This window comes from Scyliorhinus torazame, chromosome 2, assembly GCF_047496885.1.
Source record: "Scyliorhinus torazame isolate Kashiwa2021f chromosome 2, sScyTor2.1, whole genome shotgun sequence".
Classification (NCBI taxonomy): domain Eukaryota; kingdom Metazoa; phylum Chordata; class Chondrichthyes; order Carcharhiniformes; family Scyliorhinidae; genus Scyliorhinus; species Scyliorhinus torazame.
Window position 1 is genome coordinate 111211312 of NC_092708.1, and position 20304 is coordinate 111231615.

The window sequence follows — 20304 nt, forward strand, 5'->3', positions numbered from 1 at the left end:
TAGAGACTGGTGAATTCAGTCTAAAACATTAACTGTTTGTTAATTTTACATCAGTGTTCAGTGTAATTGTGTTTTAGTAATTTCTTATATTTTGCACTTAATCTGTAATTTAATTCTAAAATTAACAATGTAATTTTGAGACTCCTTTTCAGTAATGATCCCATCCAAATGCATTTCTCAAGCTATTGGATGTCAATGAGGGCCATCTAGTGGTCAAAATTAAAAAGTGACAATAAAATTAAATTAAAAAATAGGAATTAGAAATCTAGGACTTCAAAATATCATGGAATATGCAGTAATAATAGACATTAAACATTTATTACATTCTGAAGTTATGGAATGCTTCATGCCAGGTGTATAAAACAAAAAAAAGAAACATCATATTTAAAGGGAAAGTAATATGTGTTCATTAACATGTTGTCTTCTTGTTACAAATGAAAAGAAAGAAATAGCATGTGTTCTAATTAAAAATGTAAAAATCCAGCACTGAATCTACACATTCAATAACGATTTGAATTTGGTTGGAATGTTTGTATCCATCACCTAAAAAGATATGAAATTCCTCACCATTTTGGCATATTTCTAGTGTGTAGTCAAAATGCATTTAAGAACAATCAGAATTAGGGCAGGACTTGTGTTTTTGGTCTTTTGGGCCTGCACTGTCATTCAATGTGATCATGGCCAATCTTCTATTTCAGCTCACCTCGCACTATCCTATCCTATTCCCTTAGTATCCAAAAATCTGTTGATCTCCGATTTGATTATACACAGCACAATACGTCCTGTGGTAGGAACTCCAAATATTCACAAATCTCTGAAGAAATTTCTCCTCATTTCAGTCCTAAATGGTTGATCCCTTATTTTGAGACTGTGATGCTCCAGCAGCTTAAGAGATCATTTCTCATTCTTCTAAACCCAAGGGAATATAGACCTGGTCGACCAAATCGCTTCCTATTAAACAATACTCTAATTCCAGGAATCAATCTGGTGAACATCCATTGCACCCGCCCCCCCCCCCCCCCCCCCCCAGGCAAATATATTCTCCCTTGGGGACAGAGACCAATACTCGACATTCCAGGTGTGGTCTAACCAAAACCTTATAGAATTGCAGTAAAGATTGATTATGTGCGAATTCCTTTTAATAGTGGCAAACATACCATTTGCTTTCCTTATTGCTTTTTAATACCTAGGCGCATGTTAACTTTGTGACTCATGTACTTGAACACACAGATACCTCTGAATACCAACATTTTCTAGTCCCTCATTTGTTGAAAAATATTCTGCTATTCTATTTTCCCTATCAAAGTAAATCATTTAATATTGCCTCACACCGTACTTATTTGTCACATTCTTGTTCATTCACTTATCCCACCTAAATACTTTGGCAGCCTTTTTGCGTCTTTCTCACAGTTTACAGTTCCACTGAACTTTGGATCATCAATAAACTTGGATGCATTACACTTAATCACCTTATGTTACTGATGTTATGAAATCAAAGGAGTTTTAAGGGATTTATATTTGTATCGGTAAACATTCGCTATATGGTATAATTTTAAGTGGGCTTAATTTAATATTTCTGTGCCTAAATTTTATGTGTGGAAGTTAGTTACGTTCCAACTGTGTCTCTGTTATGCTTAGAGAGGGCTACAAAAATCTGCTGTAAAATCTTTGATAATGGACTTCAGACTTTTCCCCACTACTGACATCAGGCTTACTGGTCGAAAATTCCCAATTTGCAACTCAGTGCAACTCGTTACCATACCAATGTGTGTTGTCAGGGAGATATGTGTAATTATTTATTCGGAGTGTATGATGGGCGAGTTCTCAAATCATTGGTCCACAAGGGATAGCAATGATTAATGAGGGCTCATTAGATATGTGAGTCTCTGCGCATCTGGTTTTCCTAAGTGTCCCAAGCCATGAAATGCACTTTAAGTTGAGAGCCGTTAGTCTGCACCCCATCACGGCAGTGTTTACATCCTTACATGGCGCGGGAAACGTCCAGTCTCAACTCACATTGCTGTTAATTCTTGCTGGACTTTAAGTTGACAGTGTGAGCACATTACCAGGTCATTGATGACCACAGCCAAGACATTGATGACAACAGCCAAGATCTGACCCTAGTGAGCAGTGAGCACTGAATGCCCAAGTGTGAATGCAGGACCCGGTCCACTCAACAATGGTTTGGCTATTCCTTCAGAAGTCACAAAATGACTTGAAGGTCTTGAGGAGATGTTTCCTCATGATCGGACTTAGTTTTACTCCTCTTGGGGGTCTTTCAGCTCTTAGGAGTATCACAGTCGCGCCTCCACATTTCCCGTCCACTATGACGCTCATGTTGTCCCTCTGCACCCCCTGGGCTTCCTGTACCACCTATTCTTCAGAGGGCTTCACCTCCTCCAGTTCACACTCTGGCATAGCCTCACTTTTCTGCATAGCCAGATTGTTAAGTGCACAGCAAACTGCAAATCTTCTCCAGTGCATATCTCCAGTGCATATTGCAGAGTCACCCAAGTAGTGAAATGAAATGAAATGAAAATCGCTTATTGTCACAAGTAGGCTTCAAATGAAGTAACTGTGAAAAGTCCCTAGTCGCCACATTCCAGCGCCTGTTCAGGGAGGCTGGTACGGGAATTGAACCGCGCTGCTGGCCTGCCTTGGTCTGCTTTCAAAGCCAGCTTCCTGCTTTCAAAGTAGTCCAGGCATCTGAATCACATCTTCACCAGTCCAATGGTCTGCTCCATGAGGAAGCATGTGGTGGCATGAGCAGTGTTATATGTATCCTTGGCTGGAGTCTGAGGGCGACGCACCAGTCAGGAGCCACTGTTTAGGTGGGTAGTCCTCATCCTACCAGCAACCATCCCAGCAGACCTTCTGGCCCCTGAAGATCCGAGGCACCTGGGAGCAAATGAGGCTGCAGGGAACCATGCAATGTGCTTTCAATGATCGTACATCAAATGCACATTGACAGAATGGAAGCCCTTGCAGTTGATGCATTTCAAGAGCTGCTGCCAGGGAGCCTGTATAGCCATGTGGGTGCCGTCTATTGCTCCCTGCACTCTTGGGAACCGAAGTATAGGTGTGAAGCCCTTGCATCTCTGAGCCTGGCTATTCTGGTCAACAACAAAGTTCACATAGTTGTGGGCCCTCCCAAAAAGGGCTTTGATCCCATCCTTAATATACCTACGAGTTGCTGATTGTAAAATACCGCACAGGTCCCCAGTTGCTCCCTGAAAAGACCCAGAGGCAAAGAAATTGAGTGCTGCCGTCACCTGGCAGGGGGAAGCCTCCAAACCCACGTGGTGTCAGGTTTTTCTGACCAGATCTCTGGATAATCACAACCTTACACTGAACCGTCTATCACTCACTTGTAGAAAGGAGACTTGTGGACGATAGGCCCTTGGCGTAAACAGTCATAGAATCATAGAATCTACAGTGCAGAAGGAGGCCATTCGGCCCATCGGGTCTGCACTGGCCCTTAGAAAGAGCACTCTACTAAGCCCACGTCTCCACCCTATCCCCGTAACCCAGTAACACCACCTAACTTTTTCTACAATGGCCAATCCATCTCTGGACAGTCGGAGGAAACCGGAGCACCCGGAGGAAACTCAAGCAGAAACGGGGAAAAAGTGCCATCTCCACACAGACAGTCACCCAAGACTGGAATTGAACCTGGGACCCTGGAGCTGTGATGCAGCATTGCTACCCACTGTGCCGCTGTGGCTACCCTGGGATTTGAACCCAGGCCTCCAGAGCATTACCCTGGGTCTCTGGATTACTAGTCTAATAACAATTTTGCTACGCCATCAGCTCTGCCGTCTGGGTCTTTGTTCCTTAGCCTCCTCTTGATATTCATGCTCCTCTGGCCTTGTCCCACATGCACTGCCTCCTGCTGAAGTTGAGCACGTGGATGCTTTTCCCTCCTTCACCTCCTACCTCAAGCTACATGGACCCGTGGATCTATTCCCACATTTGTCTCCTCTCTGAAAAGGGTATTGAAGACCAGGGGCGGAATTCTCCGCAATCGGCGCGATGTCCGCCGACCGGCGCCAAAAACGGCGCGAATCAGTCTGGCATTGCGCCGCCCCAAAAGTGCGGAATCCTCCGCATCTTGAGCGGCCGAGCCCTAACCTTGAGGGGCTAGGCCCGCGCCGGCCTGATTTCCACCCCGCCAGCTGGCGGGAAAGGCCTTTGGTGCCCCGCCAGCTGGCGCGGAAATGACTTTGCCGGGCGGCGCATGCGCGGGAGCGTCAGCAGCCGCTCACGACATCCCCGCGCATGCGCAGTGGAGGGGGTCTCTTCCGCCTCCGCCATGGTGGAGACCATGGCGAAGGCGGAAGGAAAAGAGTGCCCCCACGGCACAGGCCCGCCCGCGGATCGGTGGGCCCCGATCGCGGGCCAGGCCACCATGGGTGCACCCCCCGGGGCCAGATCGCCCCGCAACCCCCCACCAGGATCCCAGAGCCCGCCCGCGCCGCCTTGTCCCGCCGGTAAGAGAGGTGGTTTAATCCACGCCGGCGGGATAGGCATTCCAGCAGTGGGACTTCGGCCCATCCGGACCGGAGAATCGCCGGGGGGGACCCGCCAACTGGCGCGGCGCGATTCCCGCCCCCGCCGAATATCCGGTGCCGGAGAATTCGGCAACCGGCGGGGGCGGGATTCACGCCAGCCCCCAGCGATTCTCCGACCCGGCGGGGGGTCGGAGAATCCCGCCCCATAATGGGTAAAGATTGCTGAGCACAAAGATGTGAACAAGAGAGCTATGGGAGAAGTTGGGAAGCTAAGCTTCAGTACCTTTGGTTGCACTGTCCCTCATGCTACCTTACCCCTGGGAGTCTAGCACATACAAGAGGTTAGCCGCATTCCATTCCACAGGTGTTACATCTGGAGCCCTGGAGTGGTGGTGGGGTGTGGGGGACTTGTGAATTACCTCACTAAACCGGTTACTCCTCTTCACTGGTCGGATGGTAGAATTGATGCAGCTGTGCCCCCTTCACTCCGCAAGGCTGCATTTCTGTCTTCCATTATGAAACTTTCCAAAATTTGACTTGAGCCTATTGAGTTTTATCGATCCCTTTCAAAGCACTAAATTAGGGAACTGCCTTGCTCTTGCTTCCTGGACAACTGGCGGAGTCCTGTGTAATTGACCGTGACCCTGTCCACTGTAGCGGTACCAACAAATGAGTATGTGTCGCAAGAAGGAATCTTCCCACACTTTGCAGTCCTCCCACACTTCATCATACCCCTCCCAGACAGAACCCATCTTACTTTCAATTTTGGAAGACTCCATTTTACATGAGCGTTGAGATGGAGTTTAAACCTCCCTCCCTGTCCACGTGGCTCCGATTTACCTGCAGCTTCACAATCTGCAAGTCAGATGCCACTTGTTATTCTCCAGTCTCCTCCACTAATACTGGATCCTGTAATGGTAATGGTGGACATTGACAACCTTCCCACCTGCCCTCCTTGCGCCCATGCCTCATGTAGTCATATACCCACCCCATTTGGAGGGTGTGTGCACCATCACGTAAAGGGGCTCGCCAAACCCCCCCATGAGAGCTTCATAGATGTATTATGTATTCCCTATCTACAGGCTGCAGATGCCCCTGTGGCCATGACCATACCCTTTGCAGCTCAATAGAGCCCGCCAGACCCAAGTACAGAAAACTGTACAACAGACTGTATGACAGTCCTGCACACCAAGCTGTGCAGTTCATCAGGAGCAGCGCAGCACTATGGCAGGTCGGCGTTGCACACATCTTGAAGTCTCTGGTGAACTGAGGGCCGTATTATGCACGCCAGTCTTTATCAATTAGGTTTGGCGCCAATGTAATTTTCCGCTGGCAAGACACATTAGAAGGCCTGACAGGATTGAGGTTGTCAGCTGTTTAATGAGCATTCACGAGATGCAAATGGAGTTTGCACCCCCTGCCTACGGGTAGAGTAACCCACCATTAGGAGAATTGCAATGTGATTTTATGCCGCCAGATTCACCATGCACGCCCGCCACCTTTTTTATCATAGAATTTACAGTGCAGAAGGCCATTCGGCCCATCGAGTCTGCACTGGCTCTTGGAAAGAGCACCCTACCCAAGGTCAACTCCTTCACCCTATCCCCATAACCCAGTAACCCCACCCAACACTAAGGGCAATTTTGGACACAAAGGGCAATTTATCATGGCCAATCCACCTAACCTGCACATCTTTGGACTGTGGGAGGAAACCGGAGCACCCGGAGGAAACCCACGCACACACGGGGAGGATGTGCAGACTCCACACAGACAGTGACCCAAGCCGGAATTGAACATGGAACCCTGGAGCTGTGAAGCAATTGTGCTATCCACAATGCTACCGTGCTGCCCTAACCCGTCAGTCACTCTGACGTAACTAGCCCTCATGCTAAAACTTGTCACGCAAGTGCTGTTGCATAGCACTCTTAATAATCAAATCTATACTCTTTTTAAAAAAAAAAAATACATTGAAGCATTTGTAATTTTTACAATTTAACATATTGACATTTCTAAAACCGCGCGGGGTCGACGCACAAAATGCCTCCTAAAATAACAACACACAATAAACCACGTACCCCACTTCTCCCGCCCTATCCCCAATTACCCGTATACTAAATTCCCTGTCCTTAGTTAACATTACCATGCCTCCTATTTTCCTCCCCCCTCCCTTTTTGCCTTTCCCCCTTACTGCTGACGTTCAGTTTTTGTTAAAGAAATCGATGAACGGCTGCCAACTCTGGGCGAATCCCTTCATTGATCCTCTTAAAGCAAACTTGATTTTCTCCAGACTGAGAAACTCTACCATATCGCTGACCCACACTCCTGATTTTGGGTGCTCCGAGTCCCTCCATCTCAGCAAGATCCTTCTCCGGGCCACCAGGGAGGAGAAGGCCAGAATATCGGCCTCCCTCACCCACTTTGCCCCCGGATCTACCGACACCCCAAATATTGCTAATTCTGGACTCGGATGAGATGTTAAACAGAGACCCAGTCTGCCATCTCAGGTAAGTGTACAAGATCCTATGATATAATTTAAAAGAAATGCTTGAGATTTCATATTTTCACATTTATTTCTCAGCAATGCCTAAAAACAGATTAATGGTTCATGACCAATTGCTGTTTGTAGAACCTTCCTCTGCACCAATTGGGTGCTGGGTTTTTCTACAGGTAACTATTTTTTTTTAAAGCTTAATTGGGTGACAGCACCTGATGCCCTGAGGTTTGAAAAGCTCCATATAAATACCAAGCTTTTTTTTTTCCTTCAGTTTTGGTTCGGCCACCTTGTTCCCCCACTCAAAGGTCAGCCCAAAATTTTTCTAATTTAAAAAATATATATTTTTATTCTCCTTTTTCTCATTTTCTCCCAAATTTATACCCAGCAATAATTAACAATCAGTAACGAATGCTATGTCAATCCCCACATCAATAACAATGATCCCATCCTCCCACCAAACCCCCAAATATTAGTCCGCATGTTAACATAACCAAATGACAAAAAGGGATCAGAAATCACCCATAGTCACCATTAACACATACAATCCCCTTCCCCCCAACCCTTCCAGCGCCCCCCCTAATGTTTGATGTAATCCAATTCTCTAAAGTGCACAATGAATAACGCCCATGAATTGTAGAACCCCCCCCATCCTCCCCCTCAGTTCAAATTTGATCTTCTCAAGAGTCAAGAATTCCAGCAGGACCCTCCCCGCCACTCCAGGGCACAATGTGGAGAGATTTATCTCCACCCTAACAGAATTCACATTCGGGCATTAACGAGGCGAAGGCTACAACATTTGCCTCCACACCCGTTTCCAACCCCGGCTGGTCCGTCACCCCAAATATGGCCTCCCGAGGGCCCGAGTCCAGTTTCACATGCACCACTTTAGAGATTACCCTAAAAACCTCCTTCCAGTAATCCTCCAGTTTTGGACAGGACCAAAACACATGAACGTGATTCGCGGGGCCGCTCCGCAACGTTCACCCAATTCTTCTACCCCCTCAAAAGAGCCGGCTCATGCTCGCCCTTGTGAGGTGTGCTCTGTATACCACTCCTGCTCCACTATCGCCCTTCTAATGTAGCCCTGTCCCCCTTGCCTACCCTCGGGTACTCCAGCCCATCTAGAAATTCCTGCATCTCCCGGCCTCCCCAGGTGGCTCTGACCTGTGCAACCTCTCATAGAATTCCTTAAAGACCTTGTTAATCTGATCTGGAGTTACCACCAACTTCCCTGCCCTGTCCCGCACCTGTACAATTTCCCTTGCCGCAGCCTCCCTCTGGAACTAACCCGCCAACATTCTTCTCTCCATGTTCATAAACTGCACCCCTAGCTCGCCTCAATTGGCGTACTGCCTTCCTGGTAGATAGTCGGTCAAACCTCACCTGGAGTTTCTTCCTCTTTTCCAACTTCACTGGGTCCCCATCTTCTGCATACCTACTATCTACCTCCAGCATCTCATCTATTACCTCTGACGCTCCAATCTCTCTTTGTCTAGCTTAGCCTTGAACAAGATCACCGCACCCCTTTAAAGCCTCCCAGACAACCGCCTTCGACACCTACCCCATGCAGTTAAAACCTACATATTCCTCGAGTACTTTTTCAATTTTGTCACAGAACCCTCGGTTCCCCCAACAGTCCCACATCTAACTTCCACCCTGGTCTCTGTACCACCTCATTCTCCAGTACCATATCCACTCAATGCGGAGCATGATTTGATATTGCAATTGCCAAGTACTCCGACCCTTGAACCCAGCTAGCAGCGCCTTCCCCACCATGAAAAAATCGATCCGCGGGTACACCTTATGGACTGCTGAGAAAAACGAGTATTCCAGCTACCTCGGCTGCAGAAACTTCCAAGGGTCCACCCCTCCCATTTCCATCATTAGCCCAGCCAGTGCCTTCACCCCCCGCCCCAGACGGGACCAGTGAGTGCGGCCGAGACCAGTCCAATCTTGGCTCTCGCACCAAGTTCCGGACCCCCCCCCCCCCCCACACTATCAGTTTGTGTGTGTCCAAGTCGGGGCTGGCCTCACACACCTTCTTCGCGAATCCCACATCGTCCCAATTGGGACCATATATACTTACCAGTGCCACTAGCCTCCCCTCTAGCGCCCCTGTCACAATCACATACCTACCCCCCTGATCTGCAACCATCTTCTCCATCTGGAACCGTACACTTTTGCTGACCATTACCGCTACCCCTCGGGCCTTCCATCAAATCCAGAGTAAAACACCCGACTAACCCAGCCCTTTTAAAGTCTCACTTGATCTTTCAACCTCGGATGAGTCTCCTGCAGCATTGCTACATCGGTCTTCAAACTTTTCTGATGCGCAAGCACCCTTGACCTCTTGACTGGGCCTCCCAACCCCCTCACGTTCCACGTGACTATCCTAACTGGGGGTCTCTCACCCCCCCCCCCCCCACCTTATAAAACTTTTCTAACCTTGTTGCCTTTCTTCCTTTTTATAAAACCACAAAATGCCCATTTAATCACCTTGTTTCTCATCAGTGGCATTTTCATCTCTGAGGCATTCTGCAATGTTTTATATTAAAAATCATAACAAGAAAAATTGTTATTGTTCATCTATCTGAACAGGAAGGAGGGCAAGAAAACATCATAAACTTCCAAAACAAAAGGGGCAGTGGCAACCCCAGTCTCCCAAACTTCAGTCACTTGTCCTGGACAGCCAAGATCCAAGGTATTGTGACCTCATCTTTGGCTTCTCAGCAAAAGAGGAGCCAAACATTGTGATCGACTCTTATCAGACATTTAGGAAACATCAACGGTGCACAAACAACCCTTTATCACTCTGACTTCACCTTGGAGGAAGAATTACATCTCTCTGAAGATCCCTTTGGGTCTATTTAACCATCTCCTCAATCTTGCAAAATGGAGAACATCCAGGTATACTTTAAAATGGATTCAAAACCTGAGCATGAGAAAACGATTGCCAGACAAGGTCAACTCTACCAAGGCCAGATTACAATCTGACACCAGCTAGTCGATAAATTCCACCTCCTTACACATGACCAACACTTCAATAATATTTCAGATTCCATTATGAGCAAAATGTTTCTTCACTCTAAAGCACACCTGGCAGACATATCACTGTTGAACATGTTGGAAAGTTATGAGTTAACAATTAAACTGAGCAATATAACAGAAAGCTATCTAATGATCACAGGAAAACAGTGGCATGCCTATGAGCACGAAGAATGGCTATGCTCCGCTTCAGACCTCCGATCATAATCCACATGGAAATAACTAGGACAGCATTGACCATGATCGATAATAGCATAACTTTAGCAATTAGTTTAATAAATATGGGAAGAGATTAATTATACTTAATATGAAGTGGAATTTAGATAAATAAGCTACCTGCAAGTTATTCTTGGGAACATTTGAATCTTATCTGTAAACTGTATGTTTGAAGTAGGAAAATTGGTATATATGGAGGATCAATGTTCCAGAGTTTGTTGGACAGCAGGGAAGGAACGAGAGAGAGAATTTTTTTTAAAAAACTATTAAATCTCACGGCTTTGAACATTTCACCTAACCATACTGGATCTCACTTAGAGATGTGAAAAAGTCCTACACTTGTTTGTCATGCTTCTATATTCAGCAACTTGGATGATAGTCCAAGAGACCATAAAGACTATGAACATGCCTCTCAATTCCATAGAACCAAGCCTGCTTAATCTGCCCACTGGATAGGGAGACACCATGCAGCCTGCATTGTGCTCATTGCCACCTACAGTGGTACAGTCCTCCTACAATAAAGCTGTGGCTGGAGCACTTGCAAGACAAATCCCAACCTAAATAAATGACCTGCATGGAACCAGAGAAACAGCAAGTAGACTGGGGTCCATTTTTGGGTCTCAATCAGCTCTCGTGGGAAAAATGTAAATCACAAATGTGACACAGTCAGATAGGCAAGGACAACAATCTGAATCTGACTACTACCAAGCTGGAATCTCTTCCTCTCTCAATCCCCAGAAAGACTGTACCCCAGAGATGAGATGAAGATCAAATTGTTTTTTACTGCTGGAAGCAGACCAAACCAAGCCAAAAGGCATTAATGTACCAATGTATTTCTCCCACAAGCACCATAAAATTAAACAGCGCAACAGATTCATAAGCTTATATGGGAATGAAAAATATCAATACAAAAGTTTTTAAAAAATCAAAATGAGGCAACCACTTAACAAATCAAATTCTTTCATCCCGTAGTCATATCAAGGACATGGCACATTTTAAAAGCAGCAAAAACATCTGTGGGGATGTTACAGTAGGACTGCCTTTTTAGCATTATTTAAATTTCTTGTTTACTGGCGGTAGAGTTGTTACTAAGGAACAGTTGCTAGGAAGCAAATGGTACTGTTGCCATTTAAAGATGGTAAGCAGACTTAGTGCAGTAAAAATAACTCTTCTTGTCTCTATAGTATGCTTAAGTATTGAGAGATTATCCCTGATTGCATGGAATATTTCTACATTTTATACCAGCTATCCTAATGACCATACTACCTAAGATTGCAAGTTTAATGCAAATTATTGTTTATAAACAGCTGTGCAGCATATTCATATCTGGAAGGAATTCCAATGGTATTGCTCAAATAAATGTCATTTAGGACCTTTTAACAAACGCTAAGCATATCCATGGCAGATAATGCGGATAAATGGGGGGTTATCTACTTTGGAAGCAAAAATAGGAAGGCAAATTATTATTTGAATGTGTGTAAATTGAGGGAGGTGGATACTCAGCGAGACCTTGGTGTCCTCGTGCATCAGTCACTGAAAGTAAGAGCGGAGATACAGCAGGCAGTTGAAGTGGGGGGCGCTCTGAAATAAGACCCCTTAAATCTGGATAGCTAGGATAACATTAGAATAGCTCTACATAAGTTAGTTTATTGAGGATTGAGACTAATCATAGAAAGTATACCCGGGAATCATTATTAACCATTGAACATGTATTCTTAGAGCATAGCAGTAACAATGTATGATGGCCACAATGTATGATGGGAATTAAGCTAGCTAACTTGCCCACATTCTTAAGACAAACAGAATCAGACAGAAATAATGTGGTCAGCAATAATACAATCAGCTCAAAAAGCAATTCTTATCAATAGCCCCAACATCCTATGCTTAAACAAACCATGGTACAAAGAGGAACCAGCTTCAACATCCTGCGCCCAGACAAACAATGATATCGGCAGGAACTTCACTGAAATAAAAAAAATAAAAATAAAAAAATAAAAAATAGTAATACAAGAATCCTGGAAAACAGATAGCCAGGGAACAGGGTGGGGTTAAATCATGAGCTGATCTTGCAGTTACCATGTTGCCCAAGGTAAAATTCATTGGTCAAGGTAAAGTCAACAACTACAAGGATTGCGTCGAGTCCAACTGGGGTGGGCTACTGATTTTTGGAAATTGTATAACTGTTGCACCTGAAACAATGTGATGTAGAGTGGTTTTTGGCATTTATCCCAATCTCTCTCGTACGTTGACCAAGCTTGGAAAATAAAGCCGTATTAACCAGAGTTGATGTCTCCACAGGTCTTTGTGTTTAGCTGAGCCGTAACTAAGAGGGAGGATCCCCATATAAAAGCCAGCTCAATACTCAGTCCCTGAAAATGCCCCTACAGCAGTAAAGAAGGCAAATGGTATGTTGACCTTCATAGCGAGAGCATTTGAGTACAAGAATAGGGATGTTTTACTACAATTATATAGGACATTCATGAGGCCACACCTGGAGTATTGTGTGCAGCTTTGGTCTCCTTATCTAAGGAAGGATGTTCTTGCTATGGAGGAGGAGTGCAGCGAAGGTTTACCAAACTGATTCCTGGGATGGCGGACTGTAATATGAGATGACACTGGGTTGGATTGGTCTGCCCTGCTGCTGCAAGAAAGCCACGGGCAAGACGCGGACAATGGAAAAGTCCATTGACCTCGGGCGGGATTCTCCCATCACCGGGTGGGCGTGGCCGGAGAATCCTGCCCACTAAATCGGTTAGGATTATGTTCATTGGAGTTTAGAAGAGTGAGAGGGTTTCTCACAGGCACTTATACAATTCTAACAGGATTAGACAGGGTTGATTCAGAAAGAATGTTCCTGATGGTGGGGAAGTCCAGAACTAGGTCATAGTTTAAGGATAAGGGATAAACCTTTTAGGACTGAGGTGAGGACAATTTCTTCACCCAGGGAGTGGTGAATCTGTGGAATTCACCACCACAAATTCGTTGAGGCCAAAACTTTGTGATTTCAAGAAGGAATTAAATATAGCTTTTGGGGGCGGAGGGGGGGGGGGGGGGGGGAGGAGGCGGAATCAGGGTATTGAATTTGATTCCATCATAATGAATGGTGTCATGAGGGGCCAAATGGTCCCTCCTGCTTCTATGTATGTTTCTATGTATGTCTATGATCAATAAAGGAAGTTTTCATTTCATCAGTCGGAAAGTCGCCATAGTCCCAGAGGACCGACATCTACTCTCCCCTTTTGAGAGACAGCCGACTGGTGGTGATTTAACCTGAGGGTCACCACACCCAGGTGAGGGGCAATATTGAGAAGGTGGGGCCTTCATGGATAATCTCAGCCGTTACGGCTAATAGATTCAAAACCAAATGCCACCACAAAAGGCACAAATCTGATTCACTGGTCTGTCTCCAGCCTATATTTTAAAATACACAAGGTGAAAATTGCAGATTAAAATCACAAATACAAATTATGTAAAGAAACAAATGGAAAATTATCAGTCTCAGAATTTACAAAATCTTCAGTCTGTATTACCTGGTTAGCTCTCGCAATCTGTTCACTTCTGCATCGCGTTGCCGAAGTGTTATTTCCAAAATTTGATTCTCCTTCTCAGATGCCTCTAATTTCAGTTGAATGTTTCTCATTTTTGTCAAGGCTTCACCTACTTCTATAGGAGCAGTAGAATCAGTTAAGATGCATCATTTCTGGTAACAGTCACAGGGCAGATTCTTTGCCCCCCACTGCTGAGATCGGGAATTCCGATCGGGCGGAGAATCCCCTGTTTGCCCAAAAATGGAATTGGTTCTGGGGAGGGATGGGGATAGGGAGGAGAAGAGCACCCCATTCTCAGTTCTCCTGTCCCACCCTGCCACCCAAACGGGTTTACCACCCCGAGTCAGCCGGAAAATGCAGACAGCTGGATGCCCGAATCTCCTCACCTCCATTATGCTCCGCTCCCACAACGGGAATTCCACCGAGTGGACTTTGGTACTGATGAGTGCAGTCCTGGCGTGCTGGGCCCAGAGGGATTTCAAATGATCTCCAGAAATTCAAGACTTTGGAACAGGTTGTAGGCTTTCTAGGACGGCTCAGACAATGAATATGGCTGAGAGAGTGTATGTGAAGAAAAGGAAAGTCTTCCCGGCATGTATCTTCAATGAACTGAACTGATCTGATCTGCTCATCAGCTGTCAGGCTAAACAGTTCAGAGTGAGAAGGAAACTTCAAAGATTAAACGGGTCAGATAAGGGTGATGGTTTTGAACAGAGGGGTGCCAGAGATCACCACGCCAAGACTGATCTTCAGGTTGCCCAGGGTTGGAAGGGGCAGTCTAAACGTGAGACCCCACATCCAGGGGGCGGGGTCCCGGGAACAACCTCCTATCCACAGCCCGTGCCCACCCAACCATCATACCATTGGTGGCCCCTCCCTCTGCAGCCTGGTTGCAGGCGAAGAGCACGAGCAGTGGGCTACCCTCCTTAACCCCCTCGGGGTCCAGCGTGCCAGGTTTGGGTGTTAGAGCCAGGGTGCCAGTGCACCATTAGCAATGCCAGGGGGCCTGGTCACCCTCATGCGTGTGTGGCGTAGTGTTGGGGTGGGGTGAAGAGGGAAGATGCCCTCCTTGATGAGGGGTTGGGGTTGATCAGTGCAGGGTTCAAGATTTGCGTTGTGGTGGTGGGGGGGGGCTGTTGGGATCGGGATGTTTGTTCAAAATGGCGGCCCGAGACCAGAGTGCAGGGAAACCGGTGTGTTCGCTGCTACATGTGTCCCAATTCTCCACTAGCGGGGGCACTTCAGGGGCAAAACTCTCCGGTATCGGCGCAATGTCCGCCGACTGGCGCCCGAAACGGCGCAAATCAGTTGGGCATCGCGCCGCCCCAAAGGTGCGGAATGCTCGGCATCTTTGGGGGCCGAGCCCCAACCTTAAGGGGCTAGGCCGGCGCTGGACAGATTTCCGCCCCGCCAGCTGGCAGAAAAGGCCTTTGGTGCCCCGCCAGCTGGCGCGGAAATGACATCTCCGGGCGGTGCATGCGCGGGAGCGTTAGCGGCCGCTGACAGCATTCATGCGCAGTGGAGGGAGTCTCTTCCGCCTCCGCCATGGTGGAGACCGTGGCGAAGGCGGAAGGGAAAGAGTGCCCCCACGGCACAGGCCAGTCGGCGGATCGGTGGGCCCCATAAGACCATAAGATATAGGAGCGGAAGGCCATTCGGCCCATCGAGTCCACTCCACCATTCAATCATGGCTGATTTCAACTCTATTTACCCGCTTTCTCTCCATAGCCCTTAATTCCTCGAGAAATCAAGAATTTATCAATTTCTGTCTTAAAAGACACTCAACGTCCTGGCCTCCACCGCCCTCTGTGGCAATGAATTCCACAGACCCACCACTCTCTGGCTGAAGAAATTTCTCCTTATCTCTGTTCTAAAGTGACTCCCTTTTATTCTAAGGCTGTGCCCCCGGGTCCTAGTCTCCCCTGCTAATGGAAACAACTTCCCTACATCCACCCTATCTAAGCCATTCGTTATCTTGTAAGTTTCTATTAGATCTCCCCTCAACCTCCTAAACTCCAATGAATATAATCCCAGGATCGTCAGACGTTCATCGTATGTTAGGCCTACCATTCCTGGGATCATCCGTGTGAATCTCCGCTGGACCCACTCCAGTGCCAGTATGTCCTTCCTGAGGTGTGGGGCCCAAAATCGCTCACAGTATTCTAAATGGGGCCTAACTAATGCTTTATAAAGCTTCAGAAGTACATCCCTGCTTTTATATTCCAAGCCTCTTGAGATGAATGACAACATTGCATTTGCTTTCTTAATTACGGACTCAACCTGCAAGTTTACCTTTAGAGAATCCTGGACTAGGACTCCCAAGTCCCTTTGCACTTCAGCATTATGAATTTTGTCACCGTTTAGAAAATAGTCCACGCCTCTATTCTTTTTTCCAAAGTGCAAGACCTCGCACTTGCCCACGTTGAATTTCATCAGCCATTTCTTAGACCACTCTCCTAAACTGTCTAAATCTTTCTGCAGCCTCCCCACCTCCTCCATACTACCTGCCCCTCCACCTATCTTTGTATCATCAGCAAACTTAGCCAGAATGCCCTCAGTCCCGTCATCTAGATCGTTAATATATAAAGAGAACAGCTGTGGCCCCAACACTGAACACTACGGGACACCACTCGTCACCGGTTGCCATTCCGAAAAAGAACCTTTTATCCCAACTCTCTGCCTTCTGCCTGACAGCCAATCGTCAATCCATGTTAGTACCTTGCCTCGAATACCATGGGCCCTTATTTTACTCAGCAGTCTCCGTGAGGCACCTTATCAAAGGCCTTTTGGAAGTCAAGATAGATAACATCCATTGGCTCTCCTTGGTCTAACCTATTTGTTATCTCTTCAAAGAACTCTAACAGGTTTGTCAGGCACGACCTCCCCTTACTAATCGCGGGCCAGGCCACCGTGGGGGCACCCCCCGGGGCCAGATCGCCCCGCGCCCTCCCCAGGACCCCGGAGCCCGCCCGCGCCGCCTTATCCCGCCGGTAAGGTAGGTGGTTTAATCTACGCCGGTGGAACAGGCATTTTAGCGGCGGGACTTTGGCCCATCCGGGCTGGAGAATCGCGGGAGGGGGGGGGCCCGCCAACCGGCGCGATTCCCGCCCCCGCCGAATATCCGGTGCCGGAGAATTCGGCAACCGGCGGGGGCGGTATTCACGCCAGCCCCCGGCGATTCTCCGACCCGGCGGGGGGGTCGGAGAATCGCGCCCAAGTTTCTGAACCAGAGAATCCTGCCCACAGAACTCTTTAAAACAAAATTAAGAAAATGTTTCTGACCTACCCATTTTGACTCGAGTTGTGTCCATCTCACACTGTTGACTCTTCTGGAACAGATCTTTTTCTTTCCCCTGTACCAATCGGAGTAGTTGCTTGTTGCCCTCTCTCTGTTTATCTATCACATTCAGCAACTCTTCATTTTTTTTTTGCAAAGTCTCAAGCCCTTTCAGAGACTCCCTCAACTGGGCCTGCAACGTCATATTCATGGACTGCAAGGAGAACACTGAAAAAAATATGAACAAATCCAAAGACAAAGGAGTGAAATTGGTCTTTGGCAGTACAGCAAAATGGAGAGCAGAGAATCAGCAGCCATTTCATACCCCTGTTCAATTTTCTTTTCTACTGAATGCAAACGACTACTTTCAAAGAACTTTAGTACACATTAAGATCAAGCAATGGAACATGCATTAGGTTCAATCAAATTAAAAATAATATCCTTACATGCTGTACCCTATTTTATATTGTATTGTTTCAATTTATTGTTCTCCCATTTCAACATCTTGGTCTGGATTCTCCGCTTTGCCGGAGAAGATTCGACCGGAAGCATGAATCACGATCGGGTAGAGAATCACGCAAAATTGAACAAAGGCTGTTTACGCCGCCACCAATTCGGACACCATGGGCGGGATTCTCCGCAATTGGCGCGATGTCCGCCAACTGGCGCCAAAAACGGCGCAAATCAGTCCGGTATCGCGCCGCCCCAAAGGTGCGGAATTCTCCGCATCTTGGGGGGCCGAGCCCTCACCTTGAGGGGCGAGGCCCGCTCCGGACTGATTTCCACCCCGTCAGCTGGCCGGAAAGGCCTTTGGTGCCCCGACAGCTGGCGCGGAAATGACTTTGCCGTGCATGCGTGGGAGCGTCAGTGGCCGCTCAAGGCATCCCCGCGCATGCGCAGTGGAGGGGGTTTCTTCCGCCTCCACCATAGTGGAGACCATGGCGAAGGCAGAAGGAAAAGAGTGCCCCAACGGCACAGGCCGGCCCGCGGGTCAGGCCACCGGGTGGGCACCCCCCAGGGCCAGATCGCCCCGCGCCCCCGCCCCCCCCCCCCCCCCCCCCCCCCCCAGGACCCCGGAGCCCGCCAGCGCCGCCTTGTCCCGCCGTTCGAAAGGTGGTTCAATCCACTCCGGCTGGCGTGGGTTGACAGCGGCGGGACTTCGGCCCATCGCGGACCGGAGAATCGCCGGGGGATTCCTGCCCCCGCTGAATCTCCGGTGGCGGAGAATTAGAGACACGGCGGGGGCGGGATTCACGCCGGCCCCCGGCGATGCTCCGACCTAGTGGGGGGGTCGGAGAATCGCGCCCCGTGTTCTGGTCCTTCGCTGGTGGTGAAGTAAATGATGGTGCCTGGTGCCGGTGGATCCATGCAAAACTGCCATTTGCATGGATTTCATTGGACACTTCACGCTCCACCCTTCTCCGATGCTCCGCTCCTCTTAGGCGGACGTCACGTAGGTGCGAATTGGTGCAAATATTTACAAGCCACGACTTGGCACCATGGCTTTTGAGGGGGAGCGAGATGGTAAGAAAACTTTTTAAAACGCTCCAAAAATGCCAGGCTTGCTGCCTGGGCGACGAGGGGAGGGGAGGGGGGAAAAAAGAGAGTAGCGAGAAACAACATGGTGCCAGGTCTGTGGACTCTGGTGGCCTACGGTAAGCATGAGCATGGGCCCCATCGCTTCCTCCTCCCTCGGGTTGCTCAATGGCCCCCAGGATAATCCATGGGGCACAAGTGAGGCCGGAGTAAACTCCAGTGGCTCCACCCTAACCCTTTTTAAAAAATGTAGCTTATTCCAACAATTCGGGGAGCAAACTCCCCAACACACAACTTACAGTTTATGCAAAGTTTTCCTTTTTTCACCCCCTCCTCCCTCCCCCCGCAACGAACAGCTCCTCGAACATGGCCGTAAACATCCCCCAGCTTGCCTTGAAGCCCTCCGCTGAACCCCTTAATTTGTACTGGAACTTTTCCAACCGAAGAAAGTCATACAAGTCCCCCAGCCAGGCCGCCACCCCTGGTGGCTTTACTGACCGCCACTCCAACAGAATTCTTCACCGGGCAATCAGAGAGGTGAAGGCCACGTCGGTCTTCCGCCCTTCCATCAGCTTGGGTCTCGATATCCCAAATATCGCCACCAAAGGGTCCGGCTCAACCTCCTCCCCCACTATCCTCGTTAGCACCACAAACACTCCTGCCCAGAATCTCTCCAACTTTTTGCAGCCCCAGAACATGCGTGCGTGATTCGTTGGTCCCCGCCCACACTTCTCACACTCGTCTGCCATTCCCTGAAGAACCCACTCATGCTTGTCCAAGTCATATGTACCCTGTGTACCACCTTGAACTGGATCAGGCTCATCCTTGCGCACGAGGTCACATTTAACCTTCGTAGCGCCTCACTCCATACTTCCCAGTTGAACCCCCTTCCACTTCTCCTTAATCTTCCACCACCTGCTCATCTCCCTGCTCTGCCAGCCACCTGTATATGTCTCCGATCCTGCCCTCCCCTTCCACATCCGGAAGCAGCAGTTGCTCCAACAGTGTACCTCGGCAACCTGGTGAACTCTTTCCAAACCTTCCACGCAAAGTCCCTTACCTGCAGGTACCTAAATTCACTTCCTCTGGGAAACTCTATCCTCTCCTTAAATTCCTCTATACTGACAAACCGCTTTTCCAGGTACAGATCTCTCACTTTAACCAGCCCCAATTCTCTCCACCTCCTACACATACCATCTACCACCCCCGCCCCCCCACTTCAAAACCATGGTTTTCACACAGCGGCACCAGCACCGACATCCCTTCTATCTGGAAATACCTCCTCAGTTGGTTCCAGACCTTTACTGTGGACTGCACCACTGTGCTCCCCACGTATTTCCTTGGCGCCATTGGCAATGCCGCCATCACCATAGCGCTCAAGCTGGAACGCCTACAGGATTCTGCCTCCATCCTAACTCATTCTGCCCCTCTCCTTCCCAACACCACCTCACATTCTCCACGTTCGCCGCCCAGTAATAATGTAGCAGCTTCGGCAACCTTCCCTTGTTTCTCTGTAACAGGGTCCTCTTAACCTATGGTACCTTTCCGTCCCATACAAAGTCTGAGATAATCATATCCAGTTTTCGAAAAAAGGCCTTCGGTACAAATATTGGAAGAGTCCAAAATATGAACAGAACGTCAGCAGAATGTTCAGCTTCACCATTTGGACCCTCACTG

The 20304-nt window shown here is 48.1% G+C and overlaps 1 protein-coding gene across 5 annotated transcripts in view; it reads right to left on the reverse strand.

Annotated features, from left to right (window-relative positions):
- The window catches only part of ccdc14 (coiled-coil domain containing 14), a 104890-nt gene that overhangs the window by 6845 nt on the left and 77741 nt on the right, over window positions 1-20304 (reverse strand). For 4 of the 5 annotated variants that reach the window (XM_072475581.1, XM_072475594.1, XM_072475574.1 and 1 more), the window contains 2 exons: window positions 17101-17319; window positions 13797-13929 (listed from right to left, as the gene is read on the reverse strand). In XM_072475581.1, the coding sequence (XP_072331682.1) occupies window positions 13797-13929; window positions 17101-17319 (352 nt within the window). The remainder of the gene's footprint in view (window positions 1-13796; window positions 13930-17100; window positions 17320-20304) is intronic. The other variant, XM_072475587.1, reaches the window with a different exon arrangement.